Genomic DNA, 27,184 nt, shown 5'->3' on the forward strand with positions numbered 1-27,184 from the left:
AGGCAGCAGCAGCAGCATCACTCACTGCTAGCGTCGCGGCCAGCGTCGCCGTCTGCGTCGCTGTCGCAGCTGGAGACCGAGTTTACAGCCAAAGCGACAGTTAAGCGACGGCAGCGGCAGGTGTCATTTGAATTGTGAAAAGTGCGCGGACGCGTTTTGTTGAAGAAACAACAAAAACAGAATAAAAAAACAAAATAAATATAGCACGCAAGTTTTGTGAACGGCAACGGCGACGTCGACGCCGACTGCGCGATGAGTGCGCGACGCGAAAAAGTCGAAAACGCAAACGAAACGCAGCAAAATAGAAATGTAAACGCAAACGCAAGCGAAACTGATTTCATGCTCAAGATAATGACGGCGACGCCGGCGTCGCCAGCGCAGCGCGCATCAGCAGCGACGCTGACAACGGTTAACGCTCAAAATAAATGCGCGTCCGCAGCGCCAACGACTTTTAGTTATCAGAGAGCACCGAAGCGTGGCGCACGCCTCAAAGAGACAACAAGAGAATCAGAAGCAGAAGAAGAATCAAAAGAAGAACAAGAAGAAGACGAAGCAGCAACAACAACAAAAGCTTGCGAACGTCAGCGTCAACTTGCAGAGCACAAGGCGCAATTGCGCGCTGCCTTCTTTAAGGATTTCAACGAACATCAGCAGCAGCAACAACAACAAGCACAACAACAACAACAACAGAGCGAAAACGCAAACCAAACTAAAGCTGATACACGCACACAACAGCTGATTGCCAAGTTTCAAACCATGATTGTGCAGCAGTCGCAACAGCAATTAAAACCAATAACCACAACAACAACAACAACATTAAACAGTGCTGCCAACTCCGATGAGGGCTGCAATGCCGGCGGCTTGAGTCCCTGCAGCAGCGACAACGAATGCGATGCGCAATCGCCGAATGCGATCGGCATCGGCATCGGCAGCACCAACAAGCCGAAGGTTACACGAAGCGCCAGCAGCGATTCGGCACTCGGCTTGGAAGTGGACGAAGTGGAAGTCTCGCCGCCGACAGCGCCGCAGCAGCGACGCATGACTTTAACCGTTACCGATTTGCCGTTGCGCCCGGCTTTATTACCGCTGGCAGAGCCAACCGCTTTGCCCGATTCACCGCTCAACTCACCCACAACACAAATCGCAATCGCAACGGGAATAATCACAACAACAACCACAGCGGGGGGAGTGCCGAGTAAAGTGCTGCTGGAGGAACGTGTGGTGGCAGCGCAGTCGCGTCGCGAGTCCACACAGAGCTGCCTGAGTGAGCTGGGCGGCGTCGGTGGGGGCGTGGTGAGCGGGGTGCGGTATGTACGCACACCGTCGGTCGTCGTATCGGATTATTCAGATGATATAACCGCATGCGGTATTAGCATGGAGGAAATGGAGTATTTTCGCCTGCAACGCTCACGCGGTCAGCGTCGCTGTTCGCTGGAAGCGAGTGCTGCCGCCGCGGGCGCCGGCAGCGGCGTCGGCGCCAAGGATGAAGCTCAGTCGGATGTGAGCGCAGCGAGCAGCTGCAGCAATCTGTATTACTGCGGCTCAACGATTTCCGCCCTCGATGGCGGCGAATGCATTGTGAACGGTGTTCGTGTTGCCCTCGCTCGCAAATCGAGTCACAGCAGCAGCGGCGGTGACTACGAAGAAGAGGATGAAGAAGAAGTGGAGGTGGAAGAGGATGACGTTGACTGCGATGAGTTGGCCGCAGCGCTGGCGGAGGTGGAGGTGGTGGAAAGGGAGAGAGAACGTGAGAGAGTAAGGCAACTGGAAGTGGAACGGGAAAAGGAGCGACAGCTGAGCGAGCTTTTGGCTGCCACGCAGCTTGGCGATGGCTTGAAGAAGGTAGGCGGCAGCGACGTCAGCAGCGGCAGCGGCGGCGGCAGTGGCAGCGGCAGCGAGAGCAAGTCACAAATTATATAGGAAATCTCAATTAAGCTTAAAAGACAAAGACACAGAGCCGTGTGTATTATTACAATTACTATTATTAATATACGTATTTTTTTTTTTTGTTGTTTAATTTAAACTACGTCTAGATTATACAATACATATATATATATATACCTTATATCTGCCACATTCTTTACTTAATTTTTATTTTTATTTTTTTTTTGTTTTGTGGAAATTGTGCTGTGAGGCTAATTAATTTGTGCGCTTATCTTATCGCCAAATGAGATTCCGTTATGCCGCAAGGCAAACAGCAGACCAACCTGCCTTGCCACCACCCTTCCCCTACCCTCCCCTTCCCTCTTTGTATCTTATGACTCGGCGGGCGACGACAAAAAAATGATGATGTGGAAATTGGGTGGTGCTGATAAAACGGTGCTGTGTGTTATCTATCAGCGAGCTTATCTCAGTGATTAACCGTATATTGTATTATAGATATATATACTATATTGTATATATACCCCACACTATATACGAGAGCCAACTATTTGTTAGGTAAATAAAACACAACTGGCATTGCATATAAACAATAAAAAAAAGCACAAAATCATAATATAAATATTTATCACACACCATTGTGCAACAGAGACTCGTCTCGTCTCTTCCCCCTCCCCATATATATGTATAGTAGACTACGCACATTCCGCTTATCGTTTGATACCAGACGATATATAATACGTACATGTGTGTGTGTATTTGGTATATGTTATATACTATTCTCTATGGCGTCTGGTATCTGTATCGCACCATTTTTGTTTTTGTACTTTTATGTAATGCTCTCCCCAGTTCTTTTTTAATGGGCCCCAGGGGAATTACTATTTCATAGTACGTGCATAAACAGCAAATTCACAAATTGCAACTTACGCACGAAATTTGTTTTAGGAATTCCAAACATAAAAACCATATAGAAATCGCTCAGAACTCAGAACTCGGTTTTACGAGTTCAATTGCAATTATTGCTTTGGCTATAAATCAAAAATGGTTCAAATTATTTGAAAAGCTACGCATCGCACGATATCTAAAGCTCACTAAAGCTGGTTATATTAGAATTTTGAAATATTGAAAATAGATTAGATATATTTTATCTAACGCATAGCAAAGTTGTATAATACTAACGGAATTCCCTAGCTTTGATTTATGAATAATAATAATAGATTGTTTAGTTCAGCTAATCTATTAAAGAATTTTGAAATATTGAAAAATAAAAAAAGATTAGATATATTTCATTTGACGCATTTCTAGAAGGAAAGTTTTATAATATTTATGGAATTCCCCATCTTTCATTTATAAATAATTATAATAATAGATTGTTTAGTTCAGCTAATCTTTTTAAAGAATTTTAAAGTATTGAAAAAGAATAAAAGATTAGCTGTATTTAACGCATTTCTCGAATGTTCAATGCATAGAAAAGTTGTATAATTCCCTAATGGAATTCCCTTTCATTGATTTATGAATAATAATAATAATAATAGATTGTTTAGTGGAGCTAATCAAAGCTATATTTAAAGAATTTGGAGATGTAATGATAGTAAGAATAATAATATATAATATTAATATATTGTTTAGTTCAGCTAATTTAAAAGTATATTTAACGAATTTTAAAGGAAAAGTTGTATAATTCTCATGAAATTCTCTAGCATTGATAATAATAGATTGTTTAGTTGAGCTAATCTTTTTTAATGCTATATTTAAGGTATTTTAAAATATTGAAAAATAAAAAAAGATTAGATATATAGGATAATATAATTATATAGTATAAAACTAACGGAACTCCCTATCATTGATTTATGAATAATAATTTTAGATTGTTTAGTTGAGGTAATCTATTTTAAAGCTATATAATTAATGCCTTTTTAGCAGTCTTTAGCAAAATTTATTTTCAATCATGACAGTAAAGCTTTAAGCTTGCTTAGTTTTATGATATATGACTAATATTAAATAATTGTTATAGACTTTGCTTTACTATTATCCATATCAATATAGTATATGATTTATTAGATAATATCCATAATAGAAAATAAAGGAAACTAAATAATTAAAAACAAATTTCGTTAGTAAAACTATTTGAAAATATTTCAAACTATTCAATTCTATTCTTTAGGAATCTTTATATAGCTTAGTGATAATATTCGAGAGTTCCATATGATATATGATTTATGATATGATATTAGTATATGATTTTTTTGATAGTATCCATAATAGAAAATAAAGGAATCTAAATAATTTAACACAAATATCGTTAGTAAAACTATTCAATTCTATTCTTTAGGAATCTTTATATAGTTTAGTGATAATATTGGACAGTTCCATACTATCTAGAGTTTTGAACTTTAAAATAGCAGTGCTAGAGACATGTGCGTTTAAAGTAAAAATATTAAAATTTCAGAAAAACTGAACAAATCTAATGGGGTTTTTGCTTGTTTCTTTACTATATGTTCCATTCTACAAAAATAATGTGCCAGGGATCAACTAACAAAAAGGAATATGCAAAAAGAACCGTTATTTAGATTTTCTTCTGCCTTACTGATATTTCAAAGTTCACAGCTATATATAGTATAACATAGACAATGAGTAACTGAGTAATTTTCTGTAGTTTACGCCTTTTCCCTTGGCAATTTCATCATCATCATTTTTGACGTGTTAGAACTCGGAACACGTTTATTTTGAGCGCTGCGTGTCGCTGTCAATTTTGAAAGCGCATTCCTTAATCCATATAGAATATAGTATAGTATAGTACACTTAAAGTGTGTGGCATAGTAAACTATATCTGTGAGAGAGAGCTGCGAGTGAACTAGTTACGCTTATCACAATCCAATGTCATATATTATATCTTTGGCTCGCTTTGCTTGTATTTTTTATATTGTATTTCTGTCATATATTTATGCCATATGTAGCATGATTATTATTATTATTATTATTATTCTTTGGTTGGAAAACTTGTACGATAAGATAGAAAAGAGTTTTCCGCGTTTTCAATCGAAATGGAAAATTTCGCAGTAATGCGATTTAGCATGAAATTCTTTCATGATCATCTGTTGTTTGTTGTTGTTGTTTAAGATCTCATCAAGTGGTCTGATTTATGATCCAACTGCGATATCAGTGTCTGCATCTTTTATTTCCTGGTATCCTAAGAAAGAGAGAGGGAGAAGGAGCAAGAGAGAGAGAGAGGGAAGGGAGATGATCGCGACGCTTTTTGCATTCCATTTTGGAGAAGCTGTCTCGAGATTGCGGCGTGGGTTTCATAGAAAACTCATACGACGATTACTTAAGATAACGCTTGTTGTCTCCCTCTCCCACTCTCTCTCTCTCTTTCTCGCTCACGCGCGCGCTTTGTTTGTGTGGGTGTCGCGACGTTCGTTGTGACGTCACTGGAGCTTATGACTTGAGGCTCCGGTCATTAATAATGGCAAATCTTGGGTCTGACTTGCCGGGCCCAAGGCCATAAAACTTTACAACAACACAAGCCAAATAAAAACACACAACGCACAACAACGACAACAACAACAGCTAAACAATAAACAACAGCAATAACAACAACAACAAGAAAAACAATAACATGTCCGATAAACAAATTTCACACAACGAAATTCAAATACTCTTGGATTATTCGCATTTTCAAATCATTTATGTTTTCACAACTTTTTCATTCCTTAGCGTCATCAAGCTTAAAGTAGTTATTTAATATTGTTTATAAGAAAATATTTATCTGCTGCTTTGAACTTTGCTCGTATTTTAAAGCGCAGCAGTTGACAAAGAAAACTGATATCACAAAATACACAAATATGACAAAAGAAATGTGTGTGTATATAGCTAATATATCTTCAACTTTACTGAGAATTACAATATCTTTGTTGTGGTTTGTTTACTTTACTTTAATATTTACAAATTTCATAATATATCATTTCTTTTTATATATTTACGATTCTTTCTTTACAAAGTTCATAGAATTTTTAAGAAAAATACTTTTTTTAAAGTAGTTAAAACTTTTTTATTGTTTCGTAATATATTTGTTATATTTTCACGATTATTGTTTTTACAAAAAAATACTTATTTAAAGTTGTTAAAACTTTTAATATTGTTTTTTTTTTTTATTTATTTATTTTTACATTCATGATTATTTTTTTATACATTCATGATTATTTTTTTCTTCTTAAAATTTTCATGCAGAATACCAGTTAAAAGATTCTTTAACTTCGCAAAAAAGTGTTATTAACAATTTGGTTATTAAACTTATAATATAGTAAAATATATTTGCATTTATTTATTTATTTTTTTTTTTATTGAAACGTAATGTTGTTATAACTAATGAAGTTAAATTTTGAGTTTCTAAACAAAAATTTGCTAAACCAATCTATAAATAAAAATATAAAAATTTATTTCTAAAAAATAACAAAAGGAAAAACAATTAAATATGTATTTTATATAATTAAATAATATATATTTTTTTATCACTTTCAAACTTCAACATAAATTTACTAAGCAAATCTATAAATAAATTAATTTGTTTTTTAAAAAATACAACAAAAAAAAAATAATAATAAAAATATATAAACTAATTTCTAAACTTCAAAATAAATTCAATAAACCAAATTTATAAATAAAAATATATAAAAATTTATTTTCAAATAAAAAAGTATATAAATTAATTTTTGAACAATAACATGAAAAAATAATTGATATCTTAATTTGTAAGGAAATTAAGTTATCTATAATAAATTGATAAGTTTCATCTGAAATAATTTCGCCGGTTTTTTTTATTATTTCAAAAGAAAATTTGATAAATTTACGATATACAAAAATATATGTATATATTAGATTTCATTTAACACTTAATTGGCAAGGAAATTAAATTAAACAAGTTGATTATGAAGCTTATCAGCAAAAAAAAAAAATTGATAAGTTTCAGGCGAAATAATTTACAAATTGAAACTTGATAAAAGCATATAAAAAAAAAGGAATACATATATGTATGTGTGTCTATACTATTTATTAGATTTCTAAATATATAAATTAGATTTCTAACAATAGCTTGCATCTTACACTTAATTTATGAGGAAATGAAATTAAACAAGTTTATCATGAAATTTGTCAGAAATGAATTGATAAGGAAATAATTGTGAAATGAAAATTTGATAAATCTACGAGTATATGATTCTTTATATATATTATAAAGTTAATGATTACAATCAAAATTTTGAAATTAGATTTCAATTAAAGAAATTGAATTATCCAAATTTATGATGAAGTTTCAAAGAAGAATGAAACTAAAATTTGATAAATCTACAAGTCAATAAATATAGATTATTCGATTTTTAACATTTACTACAAATAAAACATATAAATTATATGTTAATATTTAAAGAAATTAAAGTAAATGAATTTCGGATGAAGTTCTTCAAGAATTAAAGAAAAACTTGATAAATTTGCAAATATATAAAAATATATATAAAGACAAAATTACAAAAAAAAAAATCTTATTATTATTTTACATTTCACACAGCTAATAATTGCAAATAAAATATATTAATTAGATTTCAATATTTAAGGAAATTAAAGTAAATAAGTTTAGGATGAAGTTCCTTAAGAATCAAAGTAAAATTTGATAAATTTGCAAATATATAAAAATATATATTATATATTAAGGATTTCCAACACTTACGAATCTTTAAGTGTACGACAAAATTTAAAAAAAAAACATATTCTTATTATTATTTTACATTTCATTAAGTTAATAATTACAAACAAAATATATCAATTGGGATTTCAATATTTAAAGAAATTAGATTTATCACATTTTATGAAATTACTAATAATAATTAATTAATAATAATTATTGTAGATTATCTTTTACAATTCTATAAGTGTATCTAAATTCTAAAAATATCGAAAACTAAAATTCTTATTATTAATTTACATTTCATTATGTTAATAATTACAAACAATTTTGGAGTTTTCATTTGACACAGTTTTTAAGGCAATTAAATCAAATAAGTTTATGATGAAGTTCAAAAAATAATGAAACTAAAATTTTACAAATTTTGCAAGTATATAAAAATTATACATTATTGATTTCTAACACTCAATAAATCTATAAGTTATAACAAAATTTCGAAATTAGATTTCTATCAACAGTTTTTAAGGAAATCAAATTAAATAAGTTTATGATGAAGTTCAAATAAGAATGAAACTTAAATTTCGAAATTAGATTTCTATCAACAGTTTGAAGAAACGAATTATATAAGTTTATGATGAAGTTCATAAAAAATTTAACTATAATTCGAAATTCGATTTCTATCAACAGTTTTTTAAGGAAATCAAATTAAATAAGTTCATAAACCAAAATTTCGAAATTCGATTTCTATCAGCCACACACTTAATTAATCGTGTTAACTTAAGAGCAATATTCAAGTCTTTGATTAGGCAGATCTTGAAATGAATTAGACGAAGTTATATATATAGATTTATTAATGTCTGATAAATGGAACTACTTTATATTATCTATGGCTGCATCTTTCACGTTTTGATAATTTGCTGCTTGACGTTAATCGTTGATGATGATGACGATGATGACGATGACGATGATGATTCGCATAATGTTTGAAGCATTACGAGTCGTATTATGATTGAATGGTGTGTTGTCTACTCATTGTTGTTGTTGCTGTTGTTGTCTACTCATTGTTGTTGTTGCAGTTGTTGTCTCGTTTATATGACAGATTGTCGCGGCCATCCATCCATCCATCCATCCATCCGTCAGTTGTTGAGCAGCTCATAGAGTTGTGCCGTCTCGCTCTTTCTCTCTGGCTCATATCTAATCAGCAGCCAGCGTCGCTGCCGTCGCTTTTGCTGCCGCGCTGTTCGCTGTTCGCAGTCGCAGTCGACGTCGACTTCGACGCCAACGTCGCTGCCAGCGGCGATTGACGCCAGTTGAGGGTGGAATTATGACGCCTGCAAATGGCGCGAGAAATCGATTGAGTCGAATGGATCACACTCCATCTCTCTCTCCCTCTCTCTCTCTCTCGCTCTCTCACAGTCACGGCTTTAGACAACAATAGACTGCGTCGGCGTCAGCGTCGACGGCGACTGCGACTGCGACGCCGGCGGCAACTTCCGTTGACGTCATGCGACCCATCAACGGCCACCGTGTGATCGTCAAAGCAATTACATGATCGAGCGGGCGTCGCTTGTAAGCCACAAAAAAACCAACAAATATAAATAAAAAAAAATATATAAATATATATATAAATACATATATATAAACCGCAAGTCAAGAGTAGCATAAGGCAAACAGCAACAGAAAAAAAAAGAAAGAACTTTGTTGGGTATTCACGAAGCGCGATTTGCGTCATTTGCTCTTGTCGCTTTGTAGTTGTTGTTGTTGTTGCTGTTGTTGTTGCTGTTGTTGTTGTTGCTGATGTTGTTGCTGTTGCTTTGATACCCAACCTCCAGAGCATTGTGACTAACTCGAGCTGCATGTGCAACAATCACTCAAAAATATAAAAAATAACTCCACTGACCTTTGTCATTAATATTCGACGCTTCTCGGCACATTATATAATTATAATTATATTCAATTATCTATTTTTTCCTTTGACGCACTCTTCTATATTATTAATTTTTTTTTTAAATAACCTTTTCTCACTTGACGCAATCCTTAGTGTTATTAATTTTTTTTTAAGCAATCATATTTTCTATTGACGCAATCTTCATCGTTATTTTTGTAACTATTTTTTTCTTTTAAAGCAATTCTTAGTATTAATATATTTTTTTAAACACACAGTCTTCAGTAATATTATTGTTATTATTTTTTTAAATAATCTTTTCTCATTTGACGCAATCGTCACTGTTATGAATTTCATTTTAAATTCATCGTTATTTTTGTAACTATTTGTTCTTTTAAAGCAATTCTTAGTATTAATATATTTTTTTTTAAATAACCACTTCTTTATTGACGCAATCTTAACTTTTTTTAAACACACAATCTTCAGTATTATTATTATTTTTTATTTTTTAATCATCTTTTCTCATTTGACGCAATCTTTACTCTTATGAATTTATTTTTAAATAACCACTTTTCCTATTTGACGCAATATTCAGTGTTATTTTTGTAACTATTTTTTCATTGAAAGAAATTTGTAGTACTAATATAATTTAATTAATTAAAACCACTTTTTGTATTGACGCAGTTAATGTTAGTATTTATAATTTCCAACCGCATTCTGCATATCGCATTTAGATTTTTGAAAATATTCGTCGTGGTTTTTTTTTTCGTATTATACGTAACTAAATTTCCCTTTAATTATATATTTATTACTCAACCACATTTCACTATATTTTTTATTTACGTTGTTTATTTTTATTAATGTCGAACTGAAAATAGTTATTGTTTAATCAAATTTTCTACATTTTTCATGTTAATATTGACACTTCACTTATTGTTAGATCGGTTTATAAATAATTTACTCTTTGAGTACTTTGAATGAGTGATTTTATTGATAGATGTCTGCTTTGTCATAATTAGTTATTTATTTATGTAATATTCAAACTTTTTTTGCAGTTTAATTAAAGTTACTGTATTTAGCTACTTAGCTTAGATCTTACTTTAAGAATTAATTGATTTAATGGTTGTTTAGCTAATTTATCAAATCTCATTCCTTGGTACAAAAGCTTTCTGCTGAATTGTCTGCTTCCCAGGGGAAGGGAATAATTCAGCTTTTTTAATAATTTATTGTATGGCTAATGATTCAAAGCTTTATTTCTTTTATTCTTTGTTCTTTATGTTGTATTTTCTTAACTTTAATGTTTAAATTACTTTATTTCCTAAATCTCATTCCTTGGTGCAAAAGCTTTCTGCTGAATTCTTGCTTCCCAGGGGAAAGGAACAATTCAGTTGTTTGTATAATTTCATTGTTTTTCTAATGATTCAAAGCATTAATTTATTATTTCTATTTTTCTGTGTTTATTATGTTTAATTTTCTTAAATTTAATGTTTAAATTAGCCTATTTTTAACAGCTTTCTTGGCTTAAAAGCTTTCTTCTGAATTGTCTGCTTCCCAGGGGAAGGGAATAATTCAGCTGTTTGTATTATTTCATTGTTTTTCTAATGATTCAATGCTTTAATTTATTATTTCTTTTGTTCTGTGTTCTTTATGTTGTAGTTCCTTAAATTTGATGATTAAATTAAAGGCTTACTTGCACTTTAGAGCATTTTGTCGTCAGCTAATCGACGATGTCTCGTTACGAATTTTGTTTTCTTTTTTTTTTGTTCGTTCTGTAATATTCAGTAAATCAAAGTCGAGTGCTTTTCGCTGCTGTTGCTGTTGCAGTTGCAGTTGCAGTAGCACTTCAAGTGGCAGTTGCAGTTGCAGTTTGTTGTTGTTGCTGCCGACGGCAGATCAAATGCAATCCGAGTGCTTAACGTGGAGTGTAGAGGAGTTGTTTTGTAGCAACGTCTGCCTCCTTTGGGAGTTTGCGTGCCGATTGCCAGCAGCATTATTGTCATTCTTGCGGCCGCCTTGTTGCAAGCAGCAGCAGCAGCAGCAACAAAGTGGCAAAGCAACCAACTATGCCACTCTTGTTGCAGTTGCACTCGCTGCTCCGATTGCCTTAAAGGTTATGTCGCCTGTCGTGCGACACCCAAACACGACAACAACTCGCACACTCGCTCTCTGCTGCACTAAGGTAGGTGCATGCAACACACATGCCCGCTATCTGCCACAGCTGTGTCTGTGGCTTCAATGCCCCATACACTGCAAAACACTTATTGCTGCTGGCCAAAGCAACTATTCCAAAGGTAGTAACTGTCAACAGAAGGAACTAAGGAAAGTAACTGTTGAATACGTAACAGATATAATAGTAACGATTACAAAAGAAATTGTTAAAGAAGGAACTGTTACAGAGGTGACTATTATTAAAATAAAAGTAACATAAGTAACTTTTTGAAAAGTTACTTTTCAAAAGGAACTGCTTCTTTAGTAACTGTTAAAAAACTAACTGCTACATAAGAAACTGCTTCAAAAGTAACTGTTGAATATGTAACAGATATAATAGTAACGATTACAAATGTAATTGTTAAAGGAGGAACTGTTACAGAAGTGACTATTATAAAAAGAATAGTTACAGAAGTAACCTTTTAAACAGTTACTTTTCAAAAGTAACTGCTTCTTTAGTAACTGTTCAAAAAAGTAACTGCTACATAAGAAACTGCTTCAAAAGTAACTGTTGAATACGTTACAGATACAATAGTAACGATTATAAAAGTAATTGAGGTAACTATTTAAAAGATATTAGTAGCAGAAGTAACTTTTACGTAACTAGTTGTTAAATCGTAACTGTTAAAAAGTATCTATTACATAAATAACTTTTCAAACTAACTGCTTCTTATGTAACTGTTAAAAAGTAACTGCTTCTTTAGTAACTGTTAAACAAGTAACTGCTACATAAGAAACTGCTGCAAAAGTAACAGTTAAATGCGTAACAGATATAATAGTAACGATTTCCAAAGTAATTGTTAAAAGAGGAACTGTTACTAGGGTAACTGTTTTAAGAATAGTAGTAACAGAAGTCCGTTTTTCATAAGTAGTTATTAAATTTTAACTCTTAAAAAGTAACTGATACATTAATAAGTGTTCAAAAGTAACTGTCACTTATTTAACTGTTAAGAATGTAACTGCTAGCTGTTAAATGCATACAAAACACACTACAAAAGCAATTGTTAAGGGAGTAACTGCTACAGAGGAAACTGTTATAGAAGTTAAGGGTGACCTTAAGAAAAAGTAACAATTACAGAAGTAACTTTTGGAAAGAGTAAAAGTTACAAAAGTAACTGCTAGCTGTAACTATTACATAAGTACCTGTTACACAAGTAACTGGTACTTAAGTAACTGTTTAAAAAAGTAACTACTACATAAGTAACTGTTAAAAAGTAACTGTTAAAAAACTGCTGCAAAAGTAACTGTTTAATACGTAACAGATATAATAGAAACGATTACAAAAGTAATTGTTAAAGGAGTAACTGCTACATAGGAAACTGTTATAGAAGTTAAGGGTGACCTTAAGTAAAAGTAACAGTTACAGAAGTAGCTTTTAGACAAGAAATTGTTAAAGAGTAGCAGTTACTTTTGTAACTATTACATAACATAACTGTTACATAACATAACATAACTGCTTAAGTTACTGTTAAAAACGTATCTGTTATAAAAATAACTGTTACAAAGGCAACTATTTTAAAAATAAAAGTTTCAAAAATACTATACAAGAAAAGTAACAGTTACAGAAGTAACTATAAAAAAATGAATTCTAAAAGAGAAGTTATTACAAAATAACATTTAAAAATTACTGTTTTAAAAGGAATTTTTACAAAAGTAATTGCCACATAAGTAACTGGTACTTAAGTAACTGCTACATGAGCAACTGTCACAGAAGTAATTGTTAAAATAAATAGCAGTTAAAAGAAGTAACTACTAATGAAGTGAAACATTCAATACAATACATTTCAATTCAAATGTAACGGTTACAGAATTAAGTTCAATAGGAGTAACCATGAAAATAGTAAATGTTGGAAAACGTAACTGCGAATTAATTTCAATAGAAGTAACACCCACAAAAGTAGCTGTTAAATGAAGTATCTGTTTCGAAAGTAATTATTACATACAAATGTTACTGTTATACAAACAACTTTTATGTAAGTAAATGCTACTGCAATAATTCTTAAAGGAACAACTGCTACTAAGTAACTACTAAGTAACTATTATTACTAATGTAATAATTAGTAACTGTTACTGCTATAATTATTAACTGGAGACTATCATCACAGTTTTTCAGCTATAACTACTTATAAACTGACTGCTGCTATTGTAATTTAGCTATCAACCTTTTAATGATTGACATTTCTTGCAATGTCCACCACACATAAAGTAGATAAGTAAGTGTTACAACAGTAACTTAACGATAAAATACGAGTATGTGTGTGTGTGTAACTAGCGCCCACTGTCAATGTTATTTATGTGCTAACGCCACATAAACTTTGCAGTAAGCTTAAAGCTTTTCGTGCCATAAAACTCAATGATTGATCTGTGATCATTGAGCAAACAATAGCAGTTACTAAGGCGTAACTTGTTTTTCTCGCAGTGTAAACGGGAAATTATGGCGACAACATTTTGTGGCATGTGGCAAACAAACACTACGACAGGCGGGCAAACTGAGGGGGGGGGAGCAAAATGCAACACAGGAAATGCAACGTGTTCCTCAGTTTCAAAGAGATCTTTTGCCAGTTGGGCGCCAGTTGAGTGGGGACAGAATATTTGTTAGAATCGACTTGGGAAACAAGGCCACATTGAATTACTCTTTCTTTCTTTGTAAAACAATTGTTATTTATTTACAATAAATACTATAATTTCTAGAATATCATGTAATTTTTAAAATTGTAGGCATTTAATAATGAATGAAAGATAGATTATAATAATGAATGAAGTATTAAATATTGACTATAATAATGCATGAAGAATTAAAGATAATATTATAATAGATCGATTATAATAATAAAATATAAATAGAAAATATTTAATATTAAATATTATATTATTAATTTTTTCTTTTAATTCCTTAAACTTAAAAAAAATACCAAGACATATTTGTATATATTTTTAAACGGAATTTGTCTTTATTTTAATTTCTTAAAACTATTTTCAGTCCAACGAAATATTCACAATTTCTTTTATTTTCGTTAAGATTTGCAGTCTTATAGAAATTTTAGATTTTTTGCTTTTTTTTTTTAATTTACAAAACTCTTTTCGAATACAATATTCTCATTTTTTTTTGATTTTCTTTAAAATTGCAAATTTATAACTTTAAAATCCTCAAATCTATTTTCCAATGAAATATTCTTTAAGATTGAATATTTTCTTAAATTGAAATTCAAGTATTTGTCTTTGTTAAATCCCTGAAATCTATTTTCGTTTCATCTCTTAACTAAGTATAATTTTTTACATTTTTTTGAATCTAATTTAAGGCCTCAATAAACCTTAGAATGCTTTGAATTTTTATACTTTCTTAATTTTTATTATATTTTCCTAATTTTCTAATTTAAGGCCTCAATGAACCTTAAAATGTTTCGTATTAATTCCAACTCTTCGGTATGAAATATAATTATTAAATTCTTTTTTTTATTGTTTAATATTTGTTTATTTCAATATCACATAAATCTTGCTTCATGATAAGTGCTTCAACATTATTAATTTTTTATGTTTGACTTGGAAAGAAAGAGTATTTGAAAGAAGCGCTGTAACTGCAACAAGATCCCTCTTCGTGCCTAAGCGTAGTTTTGTGGCACGGCCTCGAGAGTTTGTGTTTAGAAAAGTGGAAGAGACGCAGAATAATTTGATAGAACAGATAATTGAGAAGCCTTGTACGCATTGTACGACGATACACGTAATGTTCTACTACGTACGTGTATTGGGAACAAGTTCAGAAATAGCCAAAAAAAAAACAAAGTTGAAAAGGAATGAAATAAAAGCGTGGAGATAAGATAGCAAACGTATCTGATTCGAATGGAGAACAAGAGTGGCTTCGATTGCCCCGCCAAGTGTACTCGCAATTTAGATAGATACCCCAATATGTCGTATCTATTGGTAATAGATCAATTTCCTCAACCCAAAAATAAATAAATAAAAAAAATGTTGTATACATTTTGTTTTTGCGAGTCGACAGTCGATATCTATGACAGCTATGAGCTATGTGCCCCAACTCTCTCTCTCTCTTCCCCTCTCTCTCTCTCTCTCTCTCGCCCCACACTCTCTGCTATGTCTGCAGCTTATCGGGCTGCCCCATCTGCCTGACTTCATAAAACACTTAAACGAAGTCTGTGTGTGCCATGGGGCAGACACTGAAGCCAGGCGTCAAGTGGGCAATTAATAGCGTACAAATATTGTGACAGCCGCCAGAGCCTGTCATAAAGTTGCTGGCCTGTGCCTGACTTGGCCTAGCCTCGCTTCGCTTCACTTCGCTTTGCTTTGCTTGGCCCGGCCTGGCCTGGCTGATCGCCAGCTCAAGATTAGGCCAAAGCCAATTTGCATTTGGCAAACGGAACTTTGTCTGTGTCTCTGCAATACTATAGTACAGTATAATGTCGATAATGACACCTGTATTTCATTTGCAACTGCAAAAATCGAAAAAAAAAGCGGAATTTAACTTAAATGCATTGCATCTAAGTGTACATTTCGAATTATTAAATAATTCCTAAGGCATTCAAAGATCAGATTATGTTGTAGTTGGTCGTAAGAGGTTTTTGTATATGAATATTGTCGATAATGACACTTGCATGTCATAAAAATAAGCTTTTAACTTAAACGCATTGCAACTAAGTGCACATTTCGAATTACTGAATCATTCCTGGATAATATTTTGTTATAGTTCATCGTTAGATGTTTTTGTATATGTATATTGTCGATAATTACACTTGCAACTACAATAATGTAAAAAAAAAGACGAATTTAACTTAAATGCATTGCTTATATGTGCACATTTCCAATTATTGAATCATTCTTAAGACTTTTGAAAATTAGATGTTGTTGTAGTTTGTCGTAAATTGTTTTTGTATATTTGTATTGTCATTTGCAACTACAATAATGTCATAAAAATAAGCTTTTAACTTAAACGCATTGCATCTAAGTGCACATTTCGAATTATTGAATCATTCTAGAAGCATTCGAAGATTTTGTTAATGTTGATCGTAAGATGATTTTTCCTGCTCTAAATGGTTTGTGTCTTAAACTTAAACGCATTGCACTTAATTGCAAATATGGAAATCTTTCGCAATTTTTGTTTATTATACTTATGTTAATTGCCATGCTTTACATATAATAGAACTCTTGAAATTTTGAGGCATTTATTTATATTTCTTGAGCGCTGTTAAATGAAATACATTGCATATAACTGCAAATTTGAAATTATTGCATCCTATTAGAAGCCATAGCTTGCTAATTTTGCATGAAATATGAAATATGACAATAATAAATATTAAATGATCTAATTTTTACTTACTATATTAATTACACATTTAAAAATATTGCTCCATTTTTCATTTATTTTATGTTAATCACAGATGTAAATAAAATGCTTTACCTATAATCACACTCTTGTAACTTAACCTATCGGCAAATAATGTACAAAAGAACCCAAAAATTGATTTTTCTACTCAATACTCAGTACAAAAGTTGCGTGTGCAATTAGCGACACATTACTGTATATCTATGTATGTATAGTATGTTCGTCCCTGTCACACATTATGCAAATCAAATGCAGACCGGCAATTTGCCTTGTCGCAATTAGCAGCCTTGTATTGAGGATCGAACGTGTGAGGTGAGATTAACAAAAAGAAAAACAACAATGACAACAACAACCACAACAAACGCAAGAGGATTGCGCTCTTTGCTGTTTGTTGTGTGTGGACAGTTTAGTTTTGTCGCTTGGCTTTTCATGTTTCAATCAGCGCCATTATTCCATCATGTTGTCTTCGTCTGCTTGTTGTTGTTGTTGTTGATTTATGCTGCCTAGGATTAACGACGTCGTGACGACGCGTCGTCGCGCAAAAGCAAAACAAAAGACAAAAACAAACACAGACGCACACACACAGTGCCAAAGCACAAAGCAATAGCAATAAGGTAGCCAGCACTTCGGCTGTGATTGGAGCTTCGTTTTTTTTTGTTGGCGACGACTCCTCGTCACTTCGGGCACTTCGGGCGCTTCGGCTCCTCAGCCTCGGGCAACGACAGCGCCAGCATCGGCGGCGGCGGCAGCGGCGGCGAAAAGCTTGGAGCTTTGCTTGGCGCTGTCGGCGTCGCGCGTTGTTCAGTCGATCGTGCGCTGTGCCAAAGTCAACAAGCAGTGTTCGGCTAGCCACGCGAACGCGTCATCGTTGTGTCTTCGATGTCGTTGTTCTTCGGGTTCCCCTCCCAAAACTCCCGCCCCAACACGTAAAGCCTGCATTTGCAACGCAGCACACAAAAAACCAAAACAATTCGTTATTAAGCACTTTTTTTTTTATTGTGGTCCCGCAGCATAATTGCTTGGTGTGAAATTGCAAAAACAAAAAAACAGAAAAAAAAAGAAACAACAGCAGCCGCAAACAGTGAGTATCAAAAATAAATAGTCAAAGTTATCGGTAAAGTTTTGTTTTTGTTTTGCTTTCATTGGTGTTCTTGTTGTTGTTGTTGTTATTGTTGTTGTTTGGTTTTCTTTGCATTGTGGCACCAAATTGATTTTGTTGATTTTGCGACGCGGCTTGTTAATTAAAACTTACCATTTTTTTTGCGCTGTTGTTTTTCATTTTTGTTTGTTGTTGTTTTTTGGTTTTGCGCCGCAAACGCCAATACTTTTTCACATCCATTAGATACTCTGTCAAACAGGCCGAGATACTTTTTACGGCCATCTATTACTTGGCATTCAAAAGACGCATTTTATAGCATTCAATGCCTATTTTCGTTGCTATTGCTGTTGTTGTTTCTGTTTCTGCTGCCTTTTTACTTAAGTGCACTTGCGAGTCCATAAAACAGTTTTATATGCAAAAAGATACTTTATTTATTTATGTTATTTTGTTGTTGCTTCTCTTGCGAATAGCATTTACAATTCATAAAACTAAAACAGTTGCATTTAAATGCAATTGAAATGCTTTCAATATGGCAAATTTCATTGCGAAATTGACAGTTTTGTATGCGAAAGATACTTTGTTGACACCCGTCAGATACTTAATTTAATGTCATTTTCTAAGTGCTTTTTATTGCATTCTCGCATAACACTTGCCAGCCACTTGGTAATTAATACGAAGAGGCGTGACAGCAAGACGTTTTTTAACTGCAGCTAGTCTCAGTGATTCAAATATTGCGCATAGAATTATGCAGCTCACAGATACTTTTCACTTCTACGATTATTCACTTATCTGCGTATCTAATGATTACATTCAAAAGCTAAGCAAGCGATTTAGAGCTAATAAGATACTTTGCATTGTTGCGAAGATAGATAGCAATAAATGATACTTATCTTAAGTTTAAAGATACTTTGTTTGTTTTGAAATTTATTCATTTCTGTTAAAAGTTTCATTTACGAATTACATTTTACATTAGTTGTAAAAGCATTTTATATCTTTAACCATGTGAAAGTTATTATAGTTAGTTGTTTTTTCCAATTCTTTCCTGATTTTATAATCGAATGTTTTGTATCTATATTATAAATACCTTAATCTCACTAGACTTCCTTGCTCTTACCATTTTAAGAGATCATTCACTCAATATAAAAAACTTGTTATTTAAAACTTATATTAGAAATATACCATTATAAATCTTCTATTTTATCGATGTTAAACTTGGCAGCCTTCTTGTTCTTACCATTTAAGAAGTTCAGTCAGTAGATCAGTCAGTCAGGAATAACTACTTTAAATGCGAAATATTAGAAATATATTAGAATATATTAGAATCATACAATATATTAGAAATATACTATTATAAAAGTACTATTTTGTCTTGTGCTAAAGTTGGCGGCCTCCTAGCTTCTACCTCTTGAGCTATGCATTAACAGATTAATCAGGACAAATAACTTGCTATGAAAAGTTCAATTCAATCTCAATCTTTTTCACTATATATTACTTTATATATTCAATTTATTTTGTATCAGCCTCCTTGCTTTTACCATTTGAAAGTTCAGTCAGTAGATCAATCAGTCTGGAAGAACAACTTTATATATATGGATTAGAAATATATAAAAAAATATACAATTATAAAAATCTACTGCTGCATTTTTGATGACGAGTTAAAATTTCAGCCTCCTAGCTCTTACCATTTCAATTGTACATTGACTGATCAGGTAGGACATATAGCTTGCTATGAATAGATCAATTTAATTCAATAGTTTATACTCAATTTGCTGTGTATCTAAGTTAGCTAGCTTGTTCCGCAACATTCACAGCCTCCCAGCTCTTACCGTTTTGGTAACTTTTCATATATTAAACTTATATCATTGCGCTATTGATTCATTGACTGAATCTTCATTTTCAAAACTTCTATCTCTATATTCAATTTATTTTGTGTTTAACTATAATCAAGCTGTTCCGTAAGCCTCCTAGCTCTTACATTTTTATACTAAGCGTAGATAGTTGAGTCGTAAATATAAGTGTAGATTATATTGAGTAGCAATCTTTATCGTTTAGTCTCTAGTCTGCTTGCGAAGTTTGAAAATTTTCAGACTCCTAGGTCATACCGTTTTGGTAACTTTAGATATAATAATCATCGCTATTTTCATTGATTGAATCTTCATCCTTTGAAACTTCTTTCACTATATTCAATTTTATTTTTGGTTATACTAATAAACTTGTCCTGCAAGCCTCCTAGCTCTTACCGCAGATAGTTGAGTTGTAGTTATGTGTATAGGTTGTATCAGGGACTGATCTTAGTTTCTTAGTCTCTAGTCTTCTTTGGAAGTACAATTTGCAGCCTCCCAGCTCTTACCGCTTCAGTAACTTTGCATTCATTAATCTTATATTCTTGCGCTATAGTTTCATTGACTCAATCTTTATCTTTTACAACTTTTCACTCTATATTGTGTCTATATTAATCAATATGTCCCGAAAGCATCCTAGCTCGTACCTTTTAAAGTTAAGCATAGATAGTTCAGTCCTAGTTATCTGAATTTCTTAGTTTCTAGACTGTTTTTAAAGGGCAATTTTCAGCCTCCTAGCTCGTACTTTTTAAACCAAGCGTTGATAGTTCAGCTCAACTATTTCATACTCGAAGACTATCTGCACTTTTTAGATGTTTTATTAATTTTTTTTTCCCTTTCCTTAGTGGCTGTCAATACACATCTTTCATGTTTCTATATAAAGTAGTTATATATACTCCACTCTTGAAGCTGCGTGTGGCAAATGCCTCGACTTGCAGCATTAAGATACTTATAGCTCAATAAGATACATTTCTAAGTGCACGATACAGGTTTGCGATGCATTTTGTAGTTGTTGCTGTTGTTGTTGCGAGGCAAACGCAAACGTTTTGACCCTTGCCAACTTGGCCAACTGGCCAACTACCATAAACAGAGAGGCTGCTGTTGCCGTGGCAGAGTTGCAGACTTGCAGAGTTGCAGTTGCGCATTTATGGCAGCTTATCCAGACAGCGAGGTGGATACAGTGGGCAGCAGCAGCGGCGGCAGTTGCCACATTAATCATCGCAACGGCGGCGATAAACTTTGACATGGCTGCGTGCAACAGCAGCTGAAGCGGCGTCCAAATGAAGCGATCTTCATAAATCAAAATGCAAAAAAAACAGAGTAGAAGAAGAAGATGGAGGTGGAGACTAGCCTAGAGCCACAGAGATGCCACAAGTCTTGTGGGTTGCACGTTGCACGTTGCACGTTGCAAGCTGTGAGCTGCCTGCTGCCTGCTGCTGCTGGCGGCGGCGTCATTTGATTTATCGGCCTGGCCAGCGGTCGCCAACAAGTTAATTGAAAACGAGGCGTGACAGTGAAATTTGCCGCCGCACAAAATAAATACACATATGCACATACAAGTATATGAGACTCCCTCCAGAGAAGAGCAAAGAGGGGGGGGGAGGAGGGAATGAGTCTGCACTTTACTGGTTAGCCGTTCAATTTTCCCCATTTTCCAAATGCGCCACTAAACTGACAGATTTGGCCATAATAAAAAACGAAAAAATGAATTGAAGCGAACGCAACGCGCAGCCGGGAAAATAAGTTGCCAACTTTAATTTATTGTGACATAACGGTATAATCTGACATAAATTATTGATAAGACGACCGACCATAAAAGTACAAGACAGTTGGCTTAACCAACAACAACAACAACAACGACTTCAATTACAACAATTGCAATAAGAAACCAAACTCAAATTTATTGCCAAAACCGACTTCGAGTTGCTCTTACAAATCTTTTCAAATTGATCTTTCGATCATTTCTATTTCTTTGATTATTTATTTCATTTTCTTTAAGCTAATAGATTGAGTATTTGATTATTTATTTTGTATTCTTTAAGCTTATACTAAAAGTATTTATATTATTATGTAAGTTGCTCTTTCAAATCTTACAAATTGATCGTTTGATCATTTCTCTTTATTTTCTTTATGCTGATTGAATCAATATTTATTCAGTATTGTAAACGCTTTTACTAAAAGTTTTTATATTATTATATATATTTTTTTTTTATTTCATTTGTTTATACTAAAAGTATTTATATATTTATTTAATATGCATTGTGCTCAAAGTTAAACCTAAAGCCACGATCACTTCGTTATCGGTTTATCATATCAATTGCTATGTTTTTATTTAATTAATTACAAAGAAATCTACTCTTAGAATTCATAAATAGACTAAAATAAGAAGTGATCAGTTTCAATCTTCAGACATCTCGACATTATAAAAGTCCAAATGGAACTGAAAATTTCTAAAATTCCTTTAACAAATTAATTTACACTTCACAATCAAATAGAAGTTCAAATAAGTAAAAAAAAGAATCAAACCCATATATAAATCGAAGTTTAAATAGAAATTTAAATTTAAATACGTTTAGAAATTCATGAAATAAAAAACCAAAAAATATAAGCCACATTTCAAATAGAAATGACAATTCATAAAAATTCTTTTACTCGAATGATTAACAAATTGATCTCTAGAAATTCTACTGCTAAAACTTCAGTTCTACTCTGCAACAAGTTCTTAAAAAAAGGGAAACAAAAAAGTTTAAATCAAATCGCTAACAGATCGCCTCAACATCTTTTCAATTCAATCCCACAAAAAACTGATCGCACTGTCTAAATTTAAATTTAGTCTCGTTTATCAAAAGTCGAAGATCATTCAAGAAGTTCAAATAGAAATTGAAATTCTTCAAATTCTTTTAACTACTCGAACAAATAACAAATTGATCTCTAGAAATGCAAAATGATCTACTCCTAAAACTTCAGTTGTACTCTGCAAAAAAATTCTTAAAAAAAAAAAGTATAAATCGAATCGCCAACAGATCGCCCCAGACTCTTTTCCATTGAATTCCACAAAAAAGTGATCGCAGTAACTAAATTTAAATTGTACTCGTTTATCAAAGTCAGCTAAGAAATAGGCTTAAAGCGCACTTGAGCTGACTCGAAGATCATTCAAAGTGAGCTTGCACAGATTTGCAGCTAAAAACAAATTAGTTTAATTTGCAATTTAGATTAAACATCAGCTTAGCAAATGATTTACGATCGCTAAGAATAAGCAAATGCAATTACGATCGTTATGTGATCAGAGTGAAGTGATGAGCTCGATTGAATTGTGTGGTTCATCTTATGGTCAGAGTATGAGAGCAACAACGAATCTTTTGCAGTTCACTTACATATAAATCATTCGACTAACAACAACAACAACAACAACTGACTCCGTCCGTCTGTCCGTCTGTCTGTCCGTCCGTCCGTCTGCAACGAGTTGCGCTGCTGGCAAAGTATCTTTTGGATCTATTATTTGACTTTTATGTGCGCATAAATGCGGCGATATGACGACGACTGCAAACGATGCCAACATTCAGCATTCAAACAAACAAAAAACAACAACAACAACGGCAGCAAATAAACGCCTGGCCAAGGAGTTTGCAGCCAGTTTGGTTGCCAGCTTGGACGAGTTTTCGCAGCCAACTTGCAACTTGCACCATGCAGCAACGCGGCAACTGCAACTGCAACTGGATACTGACTGTGGTCAACAGTTGTTGCAAATGCTGCAACTTCTGCAACTGAGGACTTCGCATTGCACTTTCATGTTAATTAACAAGAAACTTTTATCAGCTGCGATTACAGCCCATGGCAGCACTCTATATAGTATAGTCTAGTATATATTATAGCCACGCCCCCCTTCCCCGCCCCGCTGACCAGCGATAAGCTGCGACAGACAACAAATTGTGGGCCATCAATTTGAGGCAGTTTAACAAGACGACAGTTCTACTGATAGATGCTAAGATTGCGATAAACACAAGAAATGCATTCACTCAAAAAGAGATAGAGGCAATGAGAGAAAGAGAGAGAGAGAGAGAGAGAGAGACTGAGACAGCGAGAGTGTAAAGTCGCATAGACACTTTCATGTGGAGGAAAAGAACTAACATAATTAAAGCTTGTTTCATATTCCTTGATATCCTCTCATACAGAAGATTCTCTTAGGTGGACAAATGATTGGCAGCGTGAAAATGAGATAGAGACAAAGGGAGAGAAAGAGAGAGAACACTCTTTCCCTTTGGGAGAACACTCTTTCTCTCTCTTTCTCTCCCTTTGTCTCTACTCATTAAAGCTTTAAGCACATTATTTAAAAGCTTCTCACACAAAAACTTCTTTGAAGTTGTCAAAAGTTAAACAGCCATAATTTTAAAAGCTTTTACCTAAACTTGAAACAATCGAAAAAAATTTTAATTTTACTTTAAATTTATTACTGATGATTAGATTATTAAATAATTAGTCGACTTCCTGTATATGTTATAGATACATTTTGTTTTATGTTACGATTTTCAATATTTAAATAATTCAAAAAAACTTTAATAATGATAAAAAAAAAATTATTTATTTGTGGAATATAGGCATTCACTTTTTTTTGTACACAATTTAGTTATTTCTTAGTTTAATTTTTTATACCCGCTACCCATAGGGTAGAAGGGTATTATAACTTTGTGCCGACAGGAAATGTATGTAACAGGTAGAAGGAGGCATCTCCGACCCTATAAAGTATATATATTCTTGATCAGCATCAACAGCCGAGACGATCTAGCCATGTCCGTCTGTCCGTCTGTGTGTCTGTCCGTCCGTCCGTATGAACACCTAGATCTCAGAGACTATAAGAGATAGAGCTATAATTTTTTTTCGACAGCATTTGTTATGTTTGCACGCAGATCAAGTTTGTTTCAAATTTTTGCCACGCCCACTTCCGCCAACGCAAATAGAAAAATCGAATAACAAGCGTAATTTTTAAGCTAGAGTTACGAATTTTGGTACATACCATAATTACTATAGTAGTTATGATTCCTGAAAATTTGGTTGCGTCAGATATAAATTGTGGAAGTTATTAAAGAAATACTTTTGTATGGGCAAAAACGCCTACTTACTAGGGGTCTGAGTTGCTTTGGCCGACAATCTGGTACATTGTGCCGTCTATGGTATATTTTTAATGGTGTGCTGTATCGATATACCAAACATACCCTTTGGTATATTTTTAGTATTTTTAGTACATTTGCAGTATATTCGGTATATTTTGAGAACAATGCCGCAAAATATATTGCTTTTAATCAAATTGGGTAGCGGGTATCTCATAGTCGAGTACACTCGACTGTAGCTTTCTTACTTGTTTTTTTTTGTTGTGGATGAATTTTTCAGAGTCGTGATATATTTAGATTTGGTGCTTTATAAGATAATTCCATAGACGTTAAAAAAAAAATATACTGAAATTATTTACAGCATTCAGATAAATAGTTTATTAAGGTTCAATTTAAATTTTCCTTGGCTAACGTCTTAAATTCACATTTATGCTAGATTTAGAATTAAAATTTAAGAAAACACGAAGGCAACTTTATTAATTTATTATTATTTATAAATTAAATTAAGTATTATATATTTTTATTAATATTTTGTATTTTAAGTGTAGCTATTAATTTAATTTTATTATATATTTATATTTATTTAATTATTTCGAATGAGCCTTAGAATTAAATGCTATAACGTAGCTAGAGCAATTTAGACAACTGAACAAATTAAAAATAAAATAATATAAAAATTCTCAAATATTAAATATAAATTAAGGTAGTTATTTGAAATTTAAATTTATATATTAAAATCTTAAGACAATAATATTTTACACGATAATATTATTGTGAAAACATGTTGGCTAATAAACAGCTAAGACTTGCATCAATTTTCCGCCGTTAGTCGCGTTGCCAGAGCTTTTTGCCGCTGCTTTTAGCGTTAGAGCTTTTTTTTACCGTTGTCGTTGTCTCCGCTGTGATAACAGAAATACTAATGCTATGCATCTCTTTCTCTCCTTGCAGGTATGTTTGCAAAATAAGAAGACGACGCACGCTACAAATACGAAAGACTTAAGCAAAAAACTTGCAATAAATAAGAAAAACTAATAAAAAAAACAAAAAACAAAAAAGAAAAAAAGAAAGAGACGGAGGCATGGCATTGTTCCCCTCCTCGTCGCGTCCGCGCACGCTCATGGAGCAGCTGTTGGCACGCAAAATTGAGGCAGCTGCTTCCGCTTCCGCTTCCGCTGCCGGTGGAGGCAGCAGCACTTCCGGTGTTGCCACCGCCACTTCCGGTGCAAGTGCGCTGGGCACACTGGTCGCCGCGAGCACAACTGTTGCGGCAGGTGGCGCTGCCTCAATTGTGAGCCGACTGCGACGCACCGATTCACTCGATTCAACGAGCAGCCTCGGCTCGTTGGCATTCGGCGAGGACGTTTGTCGCTGCGACGATTGCTTGCTGGGCATCGTCGATTTGTACGTGATAAGTGCAGCCGAAGCGGCCAAAAAGAAGGTAGGTGATGGCGAAAAGCTTGCGCATGGTTTGCAACCCGACTAAAATCGATCGCAAAGCTTTTTGTGTGCGTTTGTGTGTGTGTGTGTGTGTTTGTGTCATAGATAGGCAGAGCGAAGAGCTGACAGTTGACAGCTTTGACCAAGTCTCCCTGCTGCTGTTGTTGTGCTTGGTTCTCAGATGCTCAGCTGCTCAGCTTCGGCTTCAGCCTCAGCTTCAGCTTCAGCTTTATTTAGCTGTTGTCACATTGAATTATTGGACTGTTGGACCGGTCCGAAAGCTGCTCTTTCTGTTGTTGTTGGTGTTGCCAATTGACGTCACAGGCGTGTTATGATGCGACGTTGACGCGCGCGAGAGCGAGAGCAAGAGAGCGCGCCATTGAGCGCAGCTCATGCGTAAAGTGATAAAAATTAAATACATACATATTGGCGAGATGTGAAGCAAGGGAAAGTTCTGATGCAAATACACAAAATAAAACGAGCAAGCGAGCAAGAGAGAGAGAGAGGGAGAGAGAGTCAGTGTAACAACACAAAGATGCAAGATAACAAAGCATCATTCAAAAGTGATAAATCGCTGTTTGCAGCTTTGCGCACAGCTTCCCACATTCCACTAGAACATTCCTGAGAACACGATACTCTCTCGCTCTCTCGCGCACACGCCTTATCCTTTAGCACACGCGCTCTCACACATGCACGCTTTGGTGCTCTCTTCCAGC

At 33.7% G+C, this 27,184-nt stretch overlaps 1 protein-coding gene across 1 annotated transcript; it reads left to right on the plus strand.

Moving 5' to 3' along the window:
• LOC133848183 (uncharacterized) lies at positions 1 to 26,181 on the plus strand. Its single transcript, XM_062283632.1, has 2 exons — positions 1 to 1,842; positions 25,980 to 26,181. The coding sequence occupies exons 1-2, from the start codon at positions 253 to 255 to the stop codon at positions 26,061 to 26,063; spliced, it is 1,674 nt and encodes a 557-aa protein (XP_062139616.1). The 5' UTR covers positions 1 to 252; the 3' UTR covers positions 26,064 to 26,181.
• Positions 26,182 to 27,184: the final 1,003 nt, after the last annotated feature.

Source organism: Drosophila sulfurigaster, chromosome X, assembly GCF_023558435.1.
Source record: "Drosophila sulfurigaster albostrigata strain 15112-1811.04 chromosome X, ASM2355843v2, whole genome shotgun sequence".
Taxonomy (NCBI): domain Eukaryota; kingdom Metazoa; phylum Arthropoda; class Insecta; order Diptera; family Drosophilidae; genus Drosophila; species Drosophila sulfurigaster.